The sequence below is a fragment of the Amblyomma maculatum genome, chromosome 3, assembly GCF_055883805.1.
Source record: "Amblyomma maculatum isolate TAMU_Amacu chromosome 3, ASM5588380v1, whole genome shotgun sequence".
Taxonomy (NCBI): Eukaryota; Metazoa; Arthropoda; class Arachnida; order Ixodida; family Ixodidae; genus Amblyomma; species Amblyomma maculatum.
In genome coordinates this window covers 117,848,634-117,870,014 of record NC_139346.1, presented here as the reverse complement: position 1 = coordinate 117,870,014, position 21,381 = coordinate 117,848,634, and the positions used below count along the sequence as shown (strand labels likewise).

The following is a 21,381-nucleotide window of genomic DNA, read 5'->3' as shown; positions in this document are numbered from 1 at the left end:
AGAATCCCAAAAATTCCAATATCAAGGGCAGAGTCCCAGCTTATAGTTCTACACTATATAAGCAAGTCAGCGCTCGAAGATTGCCGATAAAATACCATCAGCACCTATTCAGATGACTTTTCTCTAGATCATGTGGCGAGATGCGAACGCGGTTGACACCTGCTATTCGTAAATCAGGCTACCCTACTTTATATACAAAAAAAAAGACCCGGAGACTGTGGCGCTGTGCAATCTTTATTTACATTATGGACATAAGTGGTGCACAGTACTCAGTGGAGGGCTAAAAGTAGGTACATCCGGTGGAAATACTCTTTCCAACCTTTGTCTGCAGCTCTGTGTGAGCACGTTCTTGTTTCTTGTTTAGAAGATCCATGGAGCCCATGTGCCATTATTGTTCTCAGGGTAACCCCTGAGATCAATTTTCTTGTCGACTTCGGCCCGCAATGTAGTCACATAGTCGCTAAGTTTCCCGAAGAGGTCGGTAAGAATCTGCAAGAATAAAAAAGAACATTACACTTCCGGCTTCCATTACATACACTCCTTGAACCTCATTGCATGTACACTTATGCCGTAGGCTGCCGTATTTTGCACAACTCGATTTTTTTTTACAGCTTTGGTGACATCAACACGTTCGCAACTAAGAATAAACCTGCTAAAAAAGTGCTTATCGGCTAGTTTTTTTTTTTTTTTCATTGAGCATGGATTGTAACGATAGCCACCTATCTATTACGAATATTTACACTTATAGCAGTTGTGTGGTATCATTGCTTATCTGGCTAGCTGAATAGGTTCATGCAGACAGCACACGAACAACAAAGGTTGCAGGAAGTGTTCTTATGACAGAGCTTAGCTCATATACCGGCACATCTACTACCGTAAAGAGAGTGCTCGTGGTGCGGAATTAGTGCTAGAAGAATAGAAAATGTAAACCCAAAATTCAAGTCCTGTATCTTCATGTATGACTTCTTTTATTCATGTATGACTTCTATCGCAAGAAATGAACAAGCGGCTCTACCCCTGATAGTCGTCGAGACCATCGCCATCTCACCGTTATCTCTCTGTCGGCGATGTTGTGCAGCTCACAGGGATCAGATTCTAAGTCAAACAAGAAAACACCGGTACTCCAGTTGAAGTTGCTGGGACCGTGGTCACTGCACGTGACGGCTCCTCTGCGCCTCCACTCCTCACCGAAGCCGTGCAGAAAAAGGTCTGGTTTGCCGTAGAGACGCTTCAAAACACCAGCAACCTTAGAGTTCTCTTGCAACATATCAAGATCGATGCTGGGGCTCACTCCTCCTGTAACCTGCAATAAATTTACGCATTGAATATTTATTTATTTATAGATTTATTTATTTATTTCAATACCCTCAAGGCCCGAGGGCATTACAGAGGGGATTGGATTATATTACAAAAGTATAACATAAAAAACAGCAACAATACATCCGAGTTTCAAAAAATTGACCACAAAATTGCAGGAATATTAAGTAACATATTGTATATAAACCACACGTTGCGCTCTGGTAATTATACTTGTTGCTGCATGCCGATATGCTACGACAATGGGGCATTTAGCTTTGTACAAACAGTAGCACTTTGATCTTTAAAGCGACGCTACTGTTAAGCTCACGTAGGCATCGGGTGAAACAACATTCGAAATTTTCTACATCGTTCCAGATGTCAGAGCGCACGATATATTTTCATTCTACGGTATTTTGCGGAAAACTTGCCTCTCATTATAAACAGTGATTGAGTAGCTGTTCTCGCGATATCAGTAACATACGCATGCTGGAAGAACGTTTGAGTCTTCTAGGCCAATTAATCCTTTACATACAGTAAAGTAAATAGTTAAAGCTGTCAACATGCTTACTTGAACGAATTATTTCTACCTATTTTTTCGCAGCTGCAAAACATGATCCCATGTTAGAATCAGGTCTGTAGAACGCTGAGCAAGGTATAAATTTGTTTTTTTTTATTCGAATACTGTGACCATCACTGTGCGATTAAACGGTAGTTCCGATTGCACATAGATCGTCAAAGCAAGCCCACTACTAGTGCTAATGTAGAGATATAGAATTTAACATTTCTTGACATTTCACTAGAAAAAAAAATAAGAATACTAAATTTTCTTAATGTATTAGAATCCGGCTCAGGATTCATTGCTTGTACCTCTGGCAAAGGCCTATTCAAATCAACGAAGTTGTTCAGCTCCTAATAAATTCACTAGTCCCATACCCACAGGGTAAGGTTTAGTATTGCATCTACGAGCATGCATATAACATTAAAAAATGCAGCCTATGCGTGACTAGGCAGAGTTTTTCATGACAACCCACTTCGCCGAAGAAAATGTAAGACGAACATTCTAGGGCTGATACTTTTAACGCTTGGAGAAATCGTTCGCGCCCAGGGGTCCGCGTTTTCTTTCTAGTTTCCTTCTGTGATGCGTAAAGATAACGCGCTACACAATTACCGACTCCGTGCTCTATGTTTGGCCAATGTTGAGAGTTTAATATGATGTCTTTCGTTCCTTGTGTCTTCGACAAAAGACATCCTCTTTTTGAATATCCTGCCACGACGTAATCATACTTTTTTCTGCCAGGCTCACCTGAGCAAACAGTCATCACCCTCTGCGTAATCCCACTGGTGCCATCAGAAGACCATGGATGCGAGCCATTAAAAGAAAGCAGGAATGTGGTTGTTATTTATAACGTTACTAGCCACGTGTCCATCGGCTTCGCTGCTGTGGAGTCAGGGAACAAATCAACGTACGAAGTGCTTAAAGAGTAACAATTCCTCACGGAAAAATTTACTTCATCTGTGTGCGACCGCGACTGATTAAAACAAGCTAGTAGCGCCGAAGACCGACCCCTAAGAAGAGAACGCTTTGACGTCTGAATGTTATGCAAAACCACGTCCATCCATCGCAGAAGACATTTATGACAGGCTAGGCTCGAATTCTTCTCCAAGTCTAATCTCTGCGCAAGCTTCGCTTCGACACTAGTCCAGGCCGCCAGTTACCACGTATACAACGGGACGTTCTTCCCGCTTTCTCATAACTGTATAACTGGTTAACCGTTTGAGGCCTTAGGAGTTCATTTTTTAGTATTTATTTTGTGCCTCTGTAGTTTCCAGTAAACATTAAACAAGGGCAAATGTCCGTTAGTACATCCTGCTGGTATTGCAGAACCAAAATAATGAAATCATGCATATTGTGTTGGGACGTGTTTAACGGCGGATGTTTAACCATAAGGTTGGTTAAACATCAATTTGGTGTATTCATAGATTGTAATTGTTCTGAGCTATAGTATGTGCATGATGTTAACATCTTTGAAAAAAAAACAACTAATACTGCATGGTAAATCAACCAGGCAATTACACATAAATCTAATGCCCTGCTTAAAAGAATGTGTTCCTTGTAGAACTTTGTAAAATGTTTTCGCCTTACTGTTACACAATTTTTACATAAGTATAAGACATGGTTTCAGTGAGACACCCCCGAGTTCTCCCCTCTATCCTTGTTCAGTGCTCTTTATTATTGTGTAGCCATCTTTCTATCAATCTTTAAGGCTTTCTCTTGTTTTGTGAGTAGGAAGGTACAAGTGAGATGTGTGTGTTCTATACAACGGCAGCTTAAAATCACTTCCTTAAAACGTTCCGGGTGTGTAACTGTGTTCATTATCTCAAACAAGGCTTCATGAAGTGATGTTTATTATTCATAGCATTTTCCCCCCATGTGGACTGCAGTTTATCTCTTACAATGGCCAACTTCATGCAATTTTTTTATTGTACCATTGCTCTATTTCTCTATCTGGAGCCTAAACAGCACATCCATTTGCTCTCTAATTCTCTTTGATTCCAACGTCAACTCGAATCCAACTGAATTCGAAGTTTAGTCCCTGGGCAGTGGCAGTTGCTAAGTTTTGCATGATGCCTCCAAGCAGCTGCGTGAATGAATTTTCAGGCAGCAGTGTTCTGAACATGCTAAGAGAGTCTAAAAAATTGTTTATTACACTCACTATTTTATCTATATACAGATGCAGTAGCACTGAGCGTGAAGAAGCATACGCACTGCGGAAGTCGCATTATTTTCTCGCATCTTCCTTGTACCATGTTCTTCCGACATAATCAGTTCTTTTTAAACCAGCGGTATTGAAGTCTATGAAAAATTCTTGGAGTGCGTGTTTTACGGAAGTGTGAGGGGTGAGGTCACAGGGGTCTGGACAATCGTACCATGGAGTTAATGAGCCATGTCTTTTGGCAATGTCAGGTAAACACATAAGAAAGGTTATGATGCCGACACATTTGTTCAATTCGTAAGAGCTAAGACATGGTGGCGTGAGGTTTATATGCGAAAAAAATGTTCTAGAAAGACGCTCAGTTACAACTGAATAGGTTTGTTTCGGCAAGAATATGATTTTAAAGATATACGTGACTATTAGTGAGGTTCTTTTTTCAAGAGGGGGCTCATTCCTTTCTACGAGCAGGCTGGCAAAATAATCAAATTATGTAGTAATCAAACCGAATTATGTCACCTTCCATCAAAATTACGAATTCTACTTGCATATCTTACCTTCTGTTGCCCTCATTGGGATAAACTGGCTAGAGTCAGATTTATCAGTCGACGTCATTGCCTTTCGCGCAATATTTGCTTACCTACCCGAGACCTTTTTTCCATGTCACAATCGATTATATGCTTCTATGAAATACACAATAGAAATAGCAATAAGCTGGTCTGTCTTATTTTATAGAAAAAAAAAACTGAGAAGAAAGACTACAAACCTCATAGCGCTGGCTAGCTTCCTCCGAGTAACGGCCCAGCAAAAATTTATGGTTAAGGTAGCGAAGCGCAGCACGTTCCCCATTACTGTCGAATTCCAGCAGCACCTCGGATCGCGGCGAAGGAGCACCGGTGGAAAGCGCCTGCCACATGTCCATCCCATCCAGTGAGCCAAGCTTCTGCACATCACCTCCTACAAAAGAAATGAGGATTGGGTTCTGGTGCACGGCAATTTCTCCAATTTATGAGTAAAGTTCTCTTTGCCGTGCATGTGGTCAGTATAAACTTGAAATGACGAGTAAACTATTAAAAGGCTTATTGGGCTTGTTTAAATAATCGCCATCCCGACATCTGACTGTCGAGATGGCCTCATAGCGAAGTTCTCTAGAAAAATTATTCTAGTTTAGAGGAATATATACTACTGTATATAAAAACTGCAGAACCATCAATACTGAAAAAAAAGTGAGCAGGAGCTGGAAACTGATAAAATCCCTATTGGCGATAAAATATGGCCGCACTGCTTGTAATTGGATCCATCTTCATACTACCCGAAAACATAACGACCAGGTTATTTCTCAAGTGTGAAGCACGCAAACCGTATTAGCAAGTTCCGTAGAAAAATCTAATCAATTGGAATATATCAGGGCAAGCAGTGCTTAAAAACGTGTACAGTTGCAGGAAGATTTTGAGGATATTTCTTCATCAAGTGAACTATGCCATAGCAGGAAATTGAGGCGCAGTCCTGCTCCACCTCAGCCACTTCTACTCGAATCATACGCCGAACTTGTGCCGTTACCAATTTCTCAACTTTAGGAACACATTTTTGTGCAGGTCCTCTCCGCTTGTGAAGACTTTTCACTACAATAGTTGTGTGCATCACGCAGAATTTCCTTCACATTCATTCCAGTGTGAGACACGGGGCTTGTAGACACCTCTGCACATGACCGAGCTCAGTGGGCGACTGCCGCCGAGCCCCAAACTAGCTCAGCCAAGTAGGTGGCCTTAGCAGCTTCAAAGCGGGAAATATCAAGTTTCCTCGTAGCGTAAATCACGACGTCAACCGATCGGGGAATGTTTATGGAAGCCACCGTCGGATTCCCACATTGCCGCAAAGAAACTTCTATTGACACAGCTTTCATATAACACCAAAGAACAGATCCTGTCCAAATTGCAGCTATTCCGAAATGTAAAACAAAACGCATCGGTTGCGGACGGCATCAAGCTGGTTACGATGTGGGGAGAAACAGTATGTAACGCTTCGGTATCGTTGCTTTGACTCATACGTACGTGCGTCGCCACGGCAACCATGTTAGAACTCGAAGCAAATTAAGATTCCGCCCGAACATTCTACAACCTTTTAAACACGCAATGACAGCGGGAATCATCTCGCGCACATGAATCCTAAACTCCTCTAAAGACGTACACATAGATGACAATTTGATCATCTTTACCCTTTCTCGTTAATCACAACGAATCGCCTTACAAAATATTTTCTTTCCAAATATTATTTTCAGAGGTGTAATATTTCGCTCTCCTTTCACTGCTCAAAACATTTTCAAAACAAAAGTCACCACAGCGTTTTTTTGCCTTTTTCATTTGCTGACATTTTTTAGCACGTATTCACCGGCTTTTGTTTTGATGTTCCTACAGACGCTAATTAACACATCTCTGGTTGATATCAACATTTATATGTCCAACAGAATGTTGCAAGCTTTTTTATAACCTTGATTTTTCTTGCCCCTCTCTTACTTCCGCCATTCTCGATTATCGCGCAAAGGCCAGGCACTTACGTAGCAAGGTGCGGAACAAAAGGTGGGCAGGCAAAGCCCAGATATGAGCAGGAAATTACAGAAGCCTAATTTTAGAACTCCTAGTCTCTTGAGTACCAATCGTTTATTTATCCTCAGGTGCGCAAATTTCAAATTCAGCATTCACGAAGTTGCTTAACAGCCAGAACGTTCGTGTTTTTTAGATTTCCACTCTTACCCTTCCCCGTATGGAAGTTGTACTGTACATATAACAGTTATATTTGTGGCAATAAAGCATTGACGTAGTTCCTTTATTCTATTTTATACGATCATTTGCGGTGTATTAAGCGACAAATAATTCACTACAACGTACAAAAGCCACAATTAGCTCGTCGTATCCAGGATGTCGCACTCGCAGATGATGACTAGCAGCTTACCGGTATCGCTCAAGAGGAAAGTATAAAGTATACAACAGTTGAATCCTACCTGTACTCACCTGTAGGGCTGAAACACGGAGGCTAACCAAGAGGGTTCTACTTAGGTTGGACAACTCAGAGGGCTATAGAACGAAAAATGGTAGGGGTAACATTAAGACATAGGAAGCGTGCAGAGTTGGTCAGAGAAATAACTGAAGTCACCGATATTCTAGCGGAAATTAGGAAGAAACGAACATCATGTAGTCCGAAGAAAGGATAACCGATGGTCGCTTAGGGTAACAAACTGGATTCCAAGGGAAGGAAAGCGTAGCAGGGGGCGCAGAAAGATAGGTTGGCGGATGAGGTTAAGAGGTTCGCAGGGGTCAAGTGGATGCAGCTAGCACAAAACCGGGATAATTTGAGAAATAGGGCAGAAGCCTTCACCCTGCAGTGGGTATAGTCATGCTGATGATGATGATTCTGATGACGCAGGGTGTATACCTCTTAGTACTGAAAGATTTCTTACCAGCGGCGGAATAAAGTGTCGGAAGCCAGTCAGAAATATGCATCAGCTGGTTCGACACTCTGCGGCTCACTTCAAGGCGGGGGCTCCAAATCAAGGCCGTCCCGCGGATGCCTCCTTCCCAAACCGTGCCCTTGATTCCGCGCAGAGGCCAGTTGAAGCCGCTGTTTGGGTCAGTGCGAGTGTACGGGTGGCCACCATTGTCAGTACTGAAGACCAGGATCGTGTCCTCCAGGATGCCAGCCTTCTCCAATTCTTCTATGAGATCTCCAATAGACTGGTCCAATGCATCCACCATTCCTGCAGAAACAAAAATAAAGAAATAAGACCTCCGGCAGAAACTGTCCGAGAAGAGGAAGCAAAGATGGAAGCGGCATGACCAACAAATCCATAGAATTCACGGCGAACGCCTGTCTCTTATCAACGCCTTCCGTCGCAAGCTCATGAAATTAAATGTCCGCTCCTTTAACTGCAGTACTTCAATCATGTACTGATATCAACATGGCTGGACAAATGCCTCTCCAAATGACAGGAGCAAACAGAAAGCAGGACAAAGGCCTCTCCGAAAGCCATAATATCAAAAATCTCTTTTGCCAGCTGGGGCCATCTAACCCCCGCAAACCTCAATCTAATCGACCCATCTAACTTTATAAAACCTCCTGATATTCTCTTCATTTTGGGGAGAAAACTAGTCATGCCTAATGTCAACATCGGTCATCTTGCTTTCGCATTTCGTTCACTACTCACACTCTCTTCTTTTAGTACAATAGCGCTGCGTGGTTGTCCTTTGACCGGATTTACCATCTTGCCTTAATGCTGAAATTCCTTTTTATATTTTCCTGAGGTGATCCAGATTCAGGCTGAACCATTCTTTTAGCCTTCAAATTCCAGCGCTGTCAAATGCTGTTGGGAACTCGGCAACTGCAGTTCTCGAATCGAACAGTGAGGAAATTCGATTTGGCTTGGTTTGGTTTACCGGGTTTAACGTCCCAAAGCGACTCAGGCTATAAGAAACGCCATAGGGTAAGGCTCCGAGAATTTTGACCAGCAGGGTTTCCTTAAGGCGCACTGGCCTCGAACAGCACACGGGCGCCTTGTTTTTTTCCTCAATCAAAAAACGGCAAGCACGGCCGGCATTCGATTTGACATTCGTGGGCACAGCAGTCGACATCCTTAACCACTGCACTATCGCGGCGGGGCAAAGTGCGCTTATATTACCATTCCTAAGTAGCTGCATTGCCTCACAACTTCCAGAACCTCACTACCGATAGTAAACTGCTCGTTCCATCCCAGGAATGTTAGCCTTACGTGCATTTTGGCTATTTGTGACAGAACTTTCACCTTTGCTTGTCTAGGTTTGGGATAACTATTCACAACTCGATCGCTAAATTCACGAGAAAATTCGTGACCGAATCTCGCCTGGCGGAAATAATCTCAACCAGATCTTTTGACCAAGCCTTCTTAGCGGATGGTCTGAATGTATTGCCTAAATACGCTGCCAATGGCAAAACGTATGATGTGCTTATGTCTGGCACCTGCCTTATTTGATTTTTTTTTAATCTCTTCTGAGAAATACAGTGTTTGTGCAGACGCTAGATTCCTAGGATGTGTGTGTGGCTATTCTACCTCTGGTTCTGTATTGTCTTCATGACTGACGAGGTTTCGACTGAGCCAAATACTTTCTCTCAATCTATTAGTTTTGCATATAGGGCTTCGTTTTACTGTGCATTATTTTCTATTACCTGATGAAACAGGAATAGGCCATGTTTTCAGTTAGCATTTACGTAAGCTTGTCTCCTGCTTTGGTTGACTGAAGTTTGTTTATCCCGATTATATTTACGTATATTATAAGTATTCGAGAGACATTATTGGACCATGTTGTGCTACAGCGAATAGCTTCAGCAGTACAAGCTGGAACAGATAACCCGATCAGATATCACTGTAGCATTTACCCGTGTTTGACGCAGAACAACATGCCCGCTGTTGTGACGTAGAGCATACTCCCTAAGGAAATGCCTCGCAAACAATCGGCTGTACCGACAATGTAAACTTCTGATGGTCATTACGTTCCCTTTTTTCAAATTAGCATATTTTGCCGTTATTTCAAAATTCCGGCACAATTTAGTTTTGAAGTATGTAGTATTCAGGAAAGCCATATAGTACAATCTCTTCAGACTACAGATAACCTAAAGAGCGACTGAAAACAGAAACATCCCCGAAGTCGAAATGCGGTCAGACAAAACAGCTACAAAACAACCACCTCAAAATGTTGCTCTAGGAAAATGGCAACATTCTTCACATTCTTCCTGTCAAATCCTACCATTATCAGCGCTTCCCCCTTAAGAATTATACTTTCACAGAACCACATTGTTCATACTGTTAGAGATCGAATCATAGCAAATTTCAGTTAAGGTTGATTACCACAAACAAGGATAAACCCGATAAGTTGAGAAGGATTACAGAACATATCTGTATGAAGCTTATATATTAACTGCTGCTGCCCAGTAGTGGTACTTTAATCGCGCAGATGGATGGCCCGTGCTTTAAAAATATATTTTCGACTCCTTCATGCAACTCATTTCACAATACCATACAATTATGAAATTGTGAGCTAATATCAAGCAAATAGACAAGATGTTTAGTCTAGAAACCTACAGTATTTGGCAATATCCCGGAGAGCTAAAATCATAATTGCGTGTTTGAATTGCACCAGTTGTGCCACGCCATGTTTGATAAGATACAGGACAAGTTAATGTTTCAAATGGGTAAAAATGGTTTATTACTAGCGACGTCATCGATCGCACAAAGATTTGGTTAGAACAAAGTGGAATGCATGTCTTCTAGCTAGTAGAGGAATACTTAAAACAGTTCACTTCTGGGAGAATAGTCGAAACTCCAATAATGAAATGGTTTTAACACACGAAAGTATTTAATTGTCTTTTTGCAGAGTGTCCACTTAGGCCCTAAACTAGTTTTTTGCTATTCATTACTAAGCTTTATGAGATCCAAATGAGTGCAGTGTCGAGTCTTACCTGCCAGCATTGTCCTGTTTGAGTCTCCTATGTAGTGAAATTTCCTTAGGTTTTCTTCCGGAGCTTGTAGGAACTCGGGTTGGTACACGCTGTGAACTGCTTGGTGGGCCAAGTACAGGAACAGAGGCTGCGTCCAGTGCGAGCAAGACAAATTTGAACCCATTAGCTAGAGTGAAGATACCAACCAATATTATAACAGAACGAATATGTCAAGGATATGAGAAGTTAGACAAATATTTACACTATTCGTTGCGCAAATGGTGTATAATTTGTAAAGATATCAAAATTTTATACAATCATGGCAACCTTCAATCAAGTGTCAGGCAGGATTTTGTAAATGCTATAGATCATTGCAACAACATCAACCTGGTGACAAGAAAATAGCCGGAATATAACCAAACATCCTACACGACATACAGTGATCGGTAAAAAGCATTTGACTTAGTAGAAACATAGGCAGCCATGCTAGCATTACGAAATCATGGCGTAGATGAGCCGTATGAGATATTACTGAAAGTAATCAATAGTATCAGCACATCAACGATATTCTTTTATACGGAATAATGAAATTTTCATAAGGCTCCTACGAAAGCCCTATTCATAAGTTGTGCAGATAAATCCTCAGAGTCAGAAACATAGAGTGGGAACAGTTTTGGATAAACTTTGATGAAGAATACCTCAGTATTCTGAAGCTCATTGTTTTGCTACGTAATTCAGAGGACGAATATAACAATGAATAGTGACCTGGACTAGCCAAGGCTAGCTGTAAACCTTCAAATTAATATTTGCAACACAGTAAAGTAATTTAAAACAGCCCTCGAAAGGAACAGCAGTTCACAACAAATATCGACTGGATGTAGTATGGGAATATATCTATAGTACGTTGAACAAGTATTTGCAACAGATCGGGACCGAGAAAATGTTCAGGTGAGGTTGTAGGACATTAAGCAAGTACTTATGAATAGCCTCTTAAGAGTATTCCTCTAGAGGAAAGTATAAGACAGCTGTATGTCAACGGAACTCAGTTAAGGTGCGGACACCTATGATCACGAAAAGAGTTCTACTTAAAGTATTGACGAAGAAGAGAGATATGGAATAAAAATGGAAATTCCACGCAGTATTAAAAGATAAGACGCCCATATGGTACGTCTTAGTCTTGTAGAAATTGAGAAGAAATGGATGCAGTGAGAAGATCCAATGCTAACAATATGCATATTTAGGGAAAGCCAGTTGAATGCAGCTAGGCCAGCTCGCAGTTCAATGGAGGAATATGAGAGTCATTTGCCCTGCAGTCGGAATGGTCCGGCAGCTGACAATTATTCAAGCACACCGCCCGAGAGAGTAATTTTAATTGGCAAAATGGAATGGTCTTTTTCTACAAATGAGGAACGTTGGCCTGCTATAGACTATGGCGACACCAGAGGTGGCCTGTGGCAATGTACAGCAGTGATACTAGAAACACTAAGGAGAAATAAACGCTGGGTGGTATCATTCCAGGGCCGTGTACAGGAGACACTGCCGCTATTCACTGAAAATAGCGCATTTACTGGTGATGGTTTGGTTTGGTCCTTGGAGTTTACCGTCCCAAAGCAGCTCAGGCTATGAGAAACCCTGTAGTGGAGAACGGGAATTGACCATCTGGGGGATCTTGAACGTGCACTGACAGCTGACATCACAAAGGCGCCTTGCTTTTTGCCTCTATCGAAAAGCATCCGCCGTGGCCGAGATACGATCCTGCATCCTTGGGAACAGCAGTCGAACGCCGTTATCACTGCGCCAGCCCGGAGGGTCTAGTAAGATTAGGGCCCGAAATATATAGGTGGCGCAGGCAACTACCTTTCCCGCAAAAAAATTTCGGTGTGTTGAGAGTAGTGTATTAAATGCGAATCTCTGACGTTAGCTTGTCCCATAATTCACTACCAAATGACGGTCACCTATGCCTAGGCCTGCACTCCTTTTTAATAACACCTTCCAGAAAGATAATGCAAACTTATTTCTCCTGATAAGAAACATGTTTCAATAATAGCAAATCATTAGCATGGCAAAGAATGAGTGAGCCATAGATCGCATTTGCCCGTTGCCAATACGCAATTAGCTTTAATGCGTCGATGCAGCGAATGAGTTTTCCTACAGATTGGCATTAGGTTACCTTAGCGTGCACGGCAATTTATGCACGCAATTTTTTTGTATGGAACACTAATAAGGATGCCGAAAGTTGAGAGAAAACCTCTAGCGCTTGCGTGAGCCCCAGCAACGCCTGACATTAAAAAAAAAACTGAAAATTATTACTGGCAGGAATTGAAAGCAAATTTTTTTTTAAGTATCGAGCATGGACTGTCGCAGAATGGAATGTAGATATGGAATGTGAGATTGAATGTCGTAGGCCTTCTGTTAACGTGGTATTTATTACAGTGAAACAGTATTCTACGTATATGAATTATGTGTAAATAATTAATACGACAATAGCATCAATTCAATACAGTGCGCAATAGGACAAGACAAGTTTTACAAACAAAATATAATATTTTCTTTATTCAATTCGTACTATGTTTCTGTGAGATGTTTGAATCCTCTTAGCACATTCTCATTCTATTCGTATTCGAAAACTTCACTATTTGCACACCTGTATGTTGAACGAATTAACAGTTCTTGTTCCAATAATGCAGGATGGTATACCATTCAAAAAATGAATTCCACTGTTACCGTCCTGCAGTAGAGGCGGGACAGACTAAAACAGCGGACGATATACAGCGGCCTTTCTGCCAATTTTAAGCAGCCTGGTTACAAAATTCAAAATGCACTGAATTCTTGAAACGTTAACTACGTATATGGAATCGATATGCTTCGTTAACACTGTACTAAGGTTCAAATTATACAAACAGAAGTTGGCAATCATGGGCAATAATAGGCCGCGTGCGCTTGCCTCCACTGAATTGTAAATGCAATCAGTGCTTGATATTTGAGTACGTGATAACCCAGAGGTATCAAAGTATTGTATAGCAGCATGAATTTACCTTTATTTTCCTTTGGAGAAAAGAATAAACGTCTGTCTTTTTCATAGTATTATGAATGAAACTTCGGGATTGACAAACAATGTTGCATTAGAAACTGCAACAGGATTTGAAACTGCGGGCTATTGTTTGTCTTGGAATAAGTGTGCGTGCGGTGGTTACGACAGACTTCAATGACACTGAACTACAAAAAAGAACAAGCCATTACCTTTGAAGTGTTCCTGTTGGCGATGATAGACTTGGCCTGATCGTTCAACCGCGTAGTCGAGTAAATACTCTCTTCCAGATGGAGTGCGTGAGTACCATTCCAGAAATCAAGACCACTGTGGCCATCCTGTAGTCGATGTGGGCCAGACCGAAACACCAAATTTCGATGACAAGAAAATAACACTACGCTTATGCGCAAGGCGGAACTCTATGCTGCCATTCTCTGTGGAACAAAGCCACAGATTACACTTGATTAAAATTCCAATGCGGAGAACTAGGAGCTGCGAAACAATTTCAAATCTCTGGCCTTTGAAGAAAAAGATTCGCTCAGGTCTCTCACTTCAAACCCGCAGTCTCCGAACTACGAACACTCCCCCAAAAAGCAAAAACAGCTCATCGAAGCCCAATTCCTAACTGTAATAGGTATACTCAAATCGGAAGCTGAAAGCATGTACAAGAAAGTAATTCTAACTGTTCACATGTTTTATTAAGTACAGGGAAGCACCAGTAGTGCGAAAATCTTATACAGCGTAGTAGCGTTAATGGTTATAAAGATTCGGTTCTGTACAACATACTTCACTCTCCAAAAACCGTCACTTAGTAATTTATGAGAGAAAATGGGATTACCGATAAAAACGTCGAAAACCAGAAAACCAGGCGCTGCTAATCGAACAATATTGCTCCTGTTTAAAATCATTTCAAAAAAATGATGTCCCATCGCATCCAATCCCTTCTTTACAACAACTTATGTGTCTTATCCATTACAATATGGCTGATGATATTCTGTTCAAGTACAATTATTCATAATACAAATTCATCACAGACATATCTGCTTGGTTGTGGGCTCAGAGTTTCTACTTTATCTCATCGACTCCCTAAACCATCGCCATGGATCGCAAACTCAACGGGTTCCCCACAACGTGGAAACTAGCTGTTGTGAGTGCTTAGGGGAAGGCACCTCTTTGGTCCTTTGCCCGGTATTGAAGTCTGCATACAACGGGAGATTTTGTTAACCAGAATAAAATATATAACACCGTCCATAGCTCCCCGACTCCGAAAGGAAAATTAAAGACTTCAAAGCTGCTAATACCTTTCGCTTGCTTTCCATATACAGTTTAGAGCTGCCTTCATAACATTTTCCAACTCCATGTCAACGGCCCATTAGGACCTAATGGTGCTGCAGTATTCTAAAAATATAACAATATAACTTTTCTGACTGAACAGAAATCTTTTGAACTAAATTCTATTGTTTTGCAGGCTTGCATAGCGCTTTTAGTTTTTCAAGGGCATCTCAAATGAAGGTTTAAGGCTGGAGCAATCTAACCGTGAATTCGAATACCTTGAAACCGGAGCCCTCCTCTATAAAGGAGTGGGTAAAACAGTGCTCACTCTTCACGTAAAATAGACTTGCTTCTGTTGCCCATTATACGCGTTGGTTAAGGGTATATATCTGTTGTGGTTAAAACAATACTTCCGATATTTGGAAAAATCGTGGCGAATGATCGTTCACACAGTGCAGATGCAATTCTGCTTGTGATATCAATAGCAGAGAATTCATGCGTCACTAGATACTAAGATATCCGATATCCTAGGCGTTGATCAATAAACCCTGGGCTGTCATAACATTGACTGGGAGATAGTGAAGGCATAACGAGATTTCTTAGTAAATGTACCAATCCGAAGGTTACAATGCGGCCGTCTAAGCGCAATACTGCCAGCTCAGTCATATGATCGAATTGTTTTCTCGGTACTCAATGTGGAACAAGTATTCCTTATATATCACAGCTTGTTGTCTTTTTTGCAAAGAAAAGGAAACAACGTTGGGCTACTAACTTGCTCCATAATTCCACTGTAGTAGTCAATGGGTCCATTGTGGTAGCCGTAGAAGGTGTCGAACCCTCTCTCCGTTGGCGTGTAATTGAGGCTGGAGTACCCCAAATGCCACTGTATTGAAAAATGTTAAAGGAAACATTTTCTTGCTGACGCATGTAAAAGCAAATTACGAAATTTCCTCCAAAAGTTTCCTGCTTACCAGTACAATGAAATCGCGGATTAATATCCCAGAAAACAATGCGGCCGTCTGGTATTTCTGTATTTCTGTGCTTTGAGTTTGGTTTACAATTTAGAAAATTCGCTTCCTGAAGAGAAGCAATTCGGAGCATATGCATAGTAAGAATGAATGCACTAGCCCTGCTCACGCTCTCAGAGGAAAAGTGATCTCAGGAACTACCACACATTGTTAGGCTATAGACCTGCTGAACCTTCATTTTATCTTCACTTTTGAATGGAAACGTGGCTAGACCAAAAACAGTCGCGGATAAATCTGCCATACGTTTGAACGCCAAAATTGGAAGCTGTTAAAAAAAATTTGAAGATTAAGGGTCTTTTTGTTGACCATTCCCTTTATTTTTTAGTCTCGCATTGTCACAAGTTCCTTCGGATATGTTTCGAGTATCATTACCTTTCCCACGATGTGAGTCTCATAGCCCAGGTCCTTGAGATATTCAGGCAAAATTTTGAACTCCAGTGGCAGTCCAGCTGCTTGGGCACCCAGCAACGAAGTTCGAATGCCTGTCGTAAATATCAAGGAGACCAAATTTAACACGCTAAAGTATCTATATACCGGCACCTGCTGAAGTATTCTCAGTACGTGTTAGCGTTTTAACCAGAAAAAGTCTCTATTTAATGAAGTTGAAATATCTGAGTTATAAACTGCTTCAAAAGTACAGTTGGATAAGTACGACTTTTGATCGTGTGGTTTGGCTAAAAAAACGAAGCTTCACCGCTAAAAAGATAGTTTTTGGATATGGCCACTTTGTTGCTATTCGTGTGGCAGCATGCAGAACAGTAGGGCACTAAGTAAAGTTTGAGTGAATCTTTACATTTAAAGCTACTTGGAGTCTGCATCTTTTGGCGGCGTCTGCAAGAAGCATGCATCCGTTCTGTCGTCACTATAGTCCTAATGTCCTCTGTGATGATCATGTGGCTGTCATTTTGGGGAGAGCGAGCATACCGTTATTTGCTGGATAGAGGCCGGTCATCAAGGCTGCTCTCGAAGGTGAGCCGAGCGGTGTCACGTAGTAGTTGTTCAGCAGAACGCCTGTGCTGACCAGGGCATCCAAGTTGGGAGTTGGGATCTGCGCCGATCCATGGAGGCTTGTGTCGGACCAACCCTACAAAGACTAGTATTAAGATTGCGCAGATTTCGGTTAACAGCAGCTAAATACTGCGCAACAAGACAATGCAAAATTTCCCACTGAGCATGACAAATTGGCATGTCATATTGTTGATATTAGGAAGATTTTTGAACTGGGCCCCTCTTTTTTATATTAGAAACTATATATAGGAATATTGGAAAAATTTTAGGAGCGGTAGTCTAGAGTGCGTCAAAAAATATCTGACCGCTTGGATGTTTGGATAATCAGGTAACACTCAACCCAAGAAGCACTGGTATGTTCATCCATATTTGTTCTCCTTCGATAAAAAAAATACAATTACTCAACTTCACATAGCAGTGAATTTAATACTGACTTTTCTTATACTGGTGTATGGTGTGCACCGAAATGTCCACTTCATGGTCCTAGAATAGTGGCCTGTAAGATCTGTTTTCTTAATCAGCTCCGCATCTGCGTGTGCCATCTTATAACAAGACCACACATTGTGAATATCAATTTTAATGATGAAGTCTTAAAGTTAAAGTCCGAAATCTGCGCAGCAAGAAGGCGCACCATAGTTTTGCAGTTCACTCCCGTCCAAATACCACCTCCGTGGTAAAAATTCAATAGAAGTCTTTATGCTCAGCACTTAATATAATATCCACCAATTAGGACTGCGCTGTGTGCCTTACTTTGCTCTCAACAGTGATAGCCGCAACCGCTTTGCAGTCAAACGATGTTTCACACCGTGAAAAACAAATTTGCATCAGTTCCAAGGCCAGAAGTCAGCCTGCAGGAGTATTTTATTTAACCAGCCCTAATTGTATCCATGTCTCGTATGTGGTACGCGAAAAGCTCAAGTTCACTCGCAGCAGATAAAGCGTCTGCTATCAAAATGCCTGTGGATTCAGTTATCCTGTGGATCGCATTAAAGACATACAATGTCTGGATGCTTTGCACAAAGTACTGGAGAATTGCCTGGTTTCGACAGTACAAACAGCACATTCATTTTTCCGGGCTTTGAAGGATAATATAAAAGAGTAGGGAGCCATGTGTATGCCTCTGACGTTCATGCGGCTTTGCTATCCCAGAAGGTGAAATCCGCACTCACTCCTCATGTTCTATAAATCTCAAATGCTGAACTACCAGCGCCAGATGCATTACCCTACATTATAGAAATAACATTATGATGGCTGCTTGGACTACAAGCTCGAACAAATCGTTGGTTTGATGTTACTTGACCCCAGATATAATGTAGAAGCATTGAGGTTAATGTATGCCTTAAATAGTTTGCGGTCATAATGGGATATCGCAACAATGTCCCTCTACTAAATTTGCTTTGCATATTTGTAAATTTGCGAGATGGCTACGCTGTGTAGTTAAGCAGTATTCCACACTATCTGCGCCTATCTGAATGTCGACTGCAAAGTGCCAAGTTCAAATCCAAACATTGAAGCTATGTCGATGAATTGTTCAGGTAATTCCTAAAGGTGGTCATGCGCACCCGGGTTCCTGTGGCAGTGGGCTGAGCAACAAGGGAAACTCCAAATATCTTCACCACGTCTACAAGGGCCATGCAATGCAGATTTTACATCAAAACTGCGATTCCTAACTTGCTCTGATTAAACACTGCTGGGAATATTTCCGTGTAATAAGCCATTATGTTTGGCAAGCCTTCGTGAACGTCGTAAAGTAGATAACCCTCGAGGTAGCGATCCATCACGAACAAGCTCAGTGCATTTAGCAAGCACGCTCAGAAGTGCAAATCACGGGACAAATAAGTTTGAGGCTTGTTACTAGTGACAATATAAAAAGGCCATTGAAAAAAAAAAAGGAAAGCTCAAATCATCAGAAATTAGAGGTTAGTTATTTTGGCGTAATTTGATTACTGCTTCTTAATCATTCACCTCAACGCTTCGGCTCTTGAGTAATGAAAGGAGGCGAAATGCTCCAGCCTTAAACTAAACATATAACATCGTTCGAAGAGAGTCATGGGGACGTTTTGGCGTAATTTATGTGGAATGGCGGCAAGAACAAGGCGCGACACAAGGAAGAAATCTTTACGTGGCTGCCTATTACATCTTCAGGATCGCTGTAAAAACGCCGTGACCTTTTATCTTGCTTACGGGATCGTGATGATTAGATTTTCTTTAGGCAAAAAGTGGCTGCAGAAAAAAGCTATGGCCATATTTGTGAAATGGTGTGGGCTGAGAACCTGATAGCGAGGGACAGAGTTTCATGTTTCAGAAGCAGCAACAAATCTGCTCGCACGTGAAGCAAATACAAGTTTGTTGCACATTTATAAAGAAAAAGTGCTGGTAAAATCATCTCCAAAACTAAAACTGGTTTATTGATTGTGAAATTTAAATTCGCAAAGCGACAGGCTTTCAGCGACACAAGAATGAAACTAAAATATGTAATCGGTGACTGGGAGGAATTTATCTATAAGTTAGGCCAGTTTTCAGCCGTGGGAAAATCAACGATAACGTTGAGAACGTGTATGGCCATGCCGTCAAAGGGTGGTTAGAGCATGTTGTGCGCATTCAGAGAGCCTGCTTCGTGAAATTCGACGGCAATTCTTCCTGCGGCCACTCACCAGATCGTCGGCGAGGATGAAGACAATATGCGGCGGTGTCCGAGAGGGCGTCGTTGCGCTGCTACCGGTGGCGCACGCTACACTTATCAACAGCAGCCACGAAAGCATCGCAGGCGGTTCAGGGTACACTGAAAGAGCAGGTTCAACTCAAACATGCGGTCCTGTCAAGTGCAGGCAAGATTTCAAGCAGCGTTGCTGAACTTGCACAATTTCACAATTGCGAAACCAGGGCCTTTACAGTGAGGTGTTATTGGCCAACACGGATGTTGACTCAAAAAGAATAAATACATGCATGCAGATTTGATGATTTCGCTCCTGTCAAGGCAGGCTAAAACCTCAAAGCACACTGCGCGCTTAATGATTGAGGTTTTGTTAGCACGTGAGCCTATTAGTTTGTTCTTTTTGTTAATAAATGAACTAGTCGACACATCGCCACGAAGGCTTAAGATTGTATCTACATAACGGTGTTTGTGGTATCGCCAATAATTCATACTTTTTAAGCACAATGGCGTTACCCAGACGTAAGCTATCAAACGGACAACATGGTATGAGTATTCGGTTTGGTTTATGGGGTTTAACGACCCAAAGCGACTCTGGCTTTGAGAGATGGCGCAGTGTAGGACTCCGGAAAATTCGACCACCTGAGGTTCTTTAACGTGCACTGACATCGCACAGCACATGGGCGCCTTGCTTTTAGCCTCCACAGGAAAGCGGCAGCCGAAGCCGGGATTCGATCCCGAGCCATTGGGAACAGTAGTTGAGCTCCGTAACCACAGCGCAACCCCGGTGGGGCGGTATGTCTTTTCAGCTTGAGGGAAGCGGTTAGCATCAAGAACACGTCCAGAGGTGCGACTGGCAGCCAGCTCGTTAGTGCTACAGATCTGTCCAAGAAAGGACGTGCAATCGCATCTGGGAGCAGCATGCGTTCAAGCTCTATACACTCATTGGAAGGACGCAATGGAGAGAGCCCATGACAAAGAATGCTCCCGCACCTGGCAATCTTAGTGCAATTAGTGCGAAATATTTCACAAGGAACACTTGAGAGGCCTCCACAGGGCGTAGCCGCTATACGTCTGGCCACCTAATATTGCTTAATTGCGGTGGTGACGAAGGCGAATGGTACCGCGATATATTGGGGATGCATGTGGCAATGCTTCCGTTTTCCTTTTAAATGCTCACAGCTGAAGGCGTTACCGGAACAGACAACAAATAGTTTGAATGGGCACTCTGGAATATTTCGTACCAAGCGCTATGAATAGCTTGGTTAATGCTTCATAATTTCTGGCGGTATCGAAGCAAAACTATTGCCTTAATGGCGGCTGAATTTGCACCAGTGCGTACGCCCAAATCTTCTGGCAAAAACGCTGAACTTTCACGTACGCTCTAAGGACGACTGTATTTACGCTGATGAAATGAACGAGGAAAGCCGATCATGAACCCAGTTAAACTGCAGGTGCAGCTCTTACCTGTGAAAAACTGTATGGCAAAGTCGAAGCCGGAATCCTTGACCTTCCACGCACATGATACGCTACCAACCGTCTGACCAGCGCACGTCGGGTACAGCAAACTAGTGGGCTTCGACCACGTTCAAGATGTTTTGCGGCTTCATCGCCTTGCTTGCATTCACTGCAGTCGGCCCCGTGCTGACGTCATGAGCTTCGTACGCAATCCAACGCGCTAGGTTGCATCCATCAAGCACGTGGCGCATAAAAGAATTTTAATCTGATTATGATAATTCGACAAAACGCAGAATCGTTATCACGGTAAAGTTGCTTTGATTCCCTAGCGAAAGCGTCCAGGCAAGTTCTCCTTTGTATGATTTTATTTTTGTTCCACACCACTGATAACATCGCGAGAACCTTTCACCTTGATTGTTTTTGACTCCATGCTATTATGGGTACAACCAGGTTCGACAAAAC

At 42.1% G+C, this 21,381-nt stretch overlaps 1 protein-coding gene across 2 annotated transcripts; it reads right to left on the bottom strand.

Annotated features, from left to right (window-relative positions):
- Window positions 1–221: 221 nt before the first annotated feature.
- LOC146195800 (arylsulfatase B-like) lies at window positions 222–21,087 on the bottom strand. Of its 2 annotated transcripts, XM_084597927.1 has the most exons (11): window positions 20,929–21,087; window positions 19,463–19,590; window positions 16,725–16,884; window positions 16,173–16,282; window positions 15,545–15,655; window positions 13,713–13,838; window positions 10,494–10,620; window positions 7,465–7,761; window positions 4,777–4,967; window positions 1,049–1,303; window positions 222–489 (listed from the first exon to the last, which is right to left on the bottom strand). In XM_084597927.1, exons 2-11 carry the CDS (start codon window positions 19,568–19,570, stop codon window positions 361–363), a joined length of 1,614 nt encoding a protein of 537 aa, XP_084454053.1. In that variant the 5' UTR covers window positions 19,571–19,590; window positions 20,929–21,087; the 3' UTR covers window positions 222–360. The 2 variants fall into 2 exon arrangements, with proteins under 2 accessions (XP_084454053.1, XP_084454054.1); XM_084597928.1 differs by lacking the exon at window positions 13,713–13,838.
- Between the last annotated feature and the right edge of the window lie 294 nt (window positions 21,088–21,381).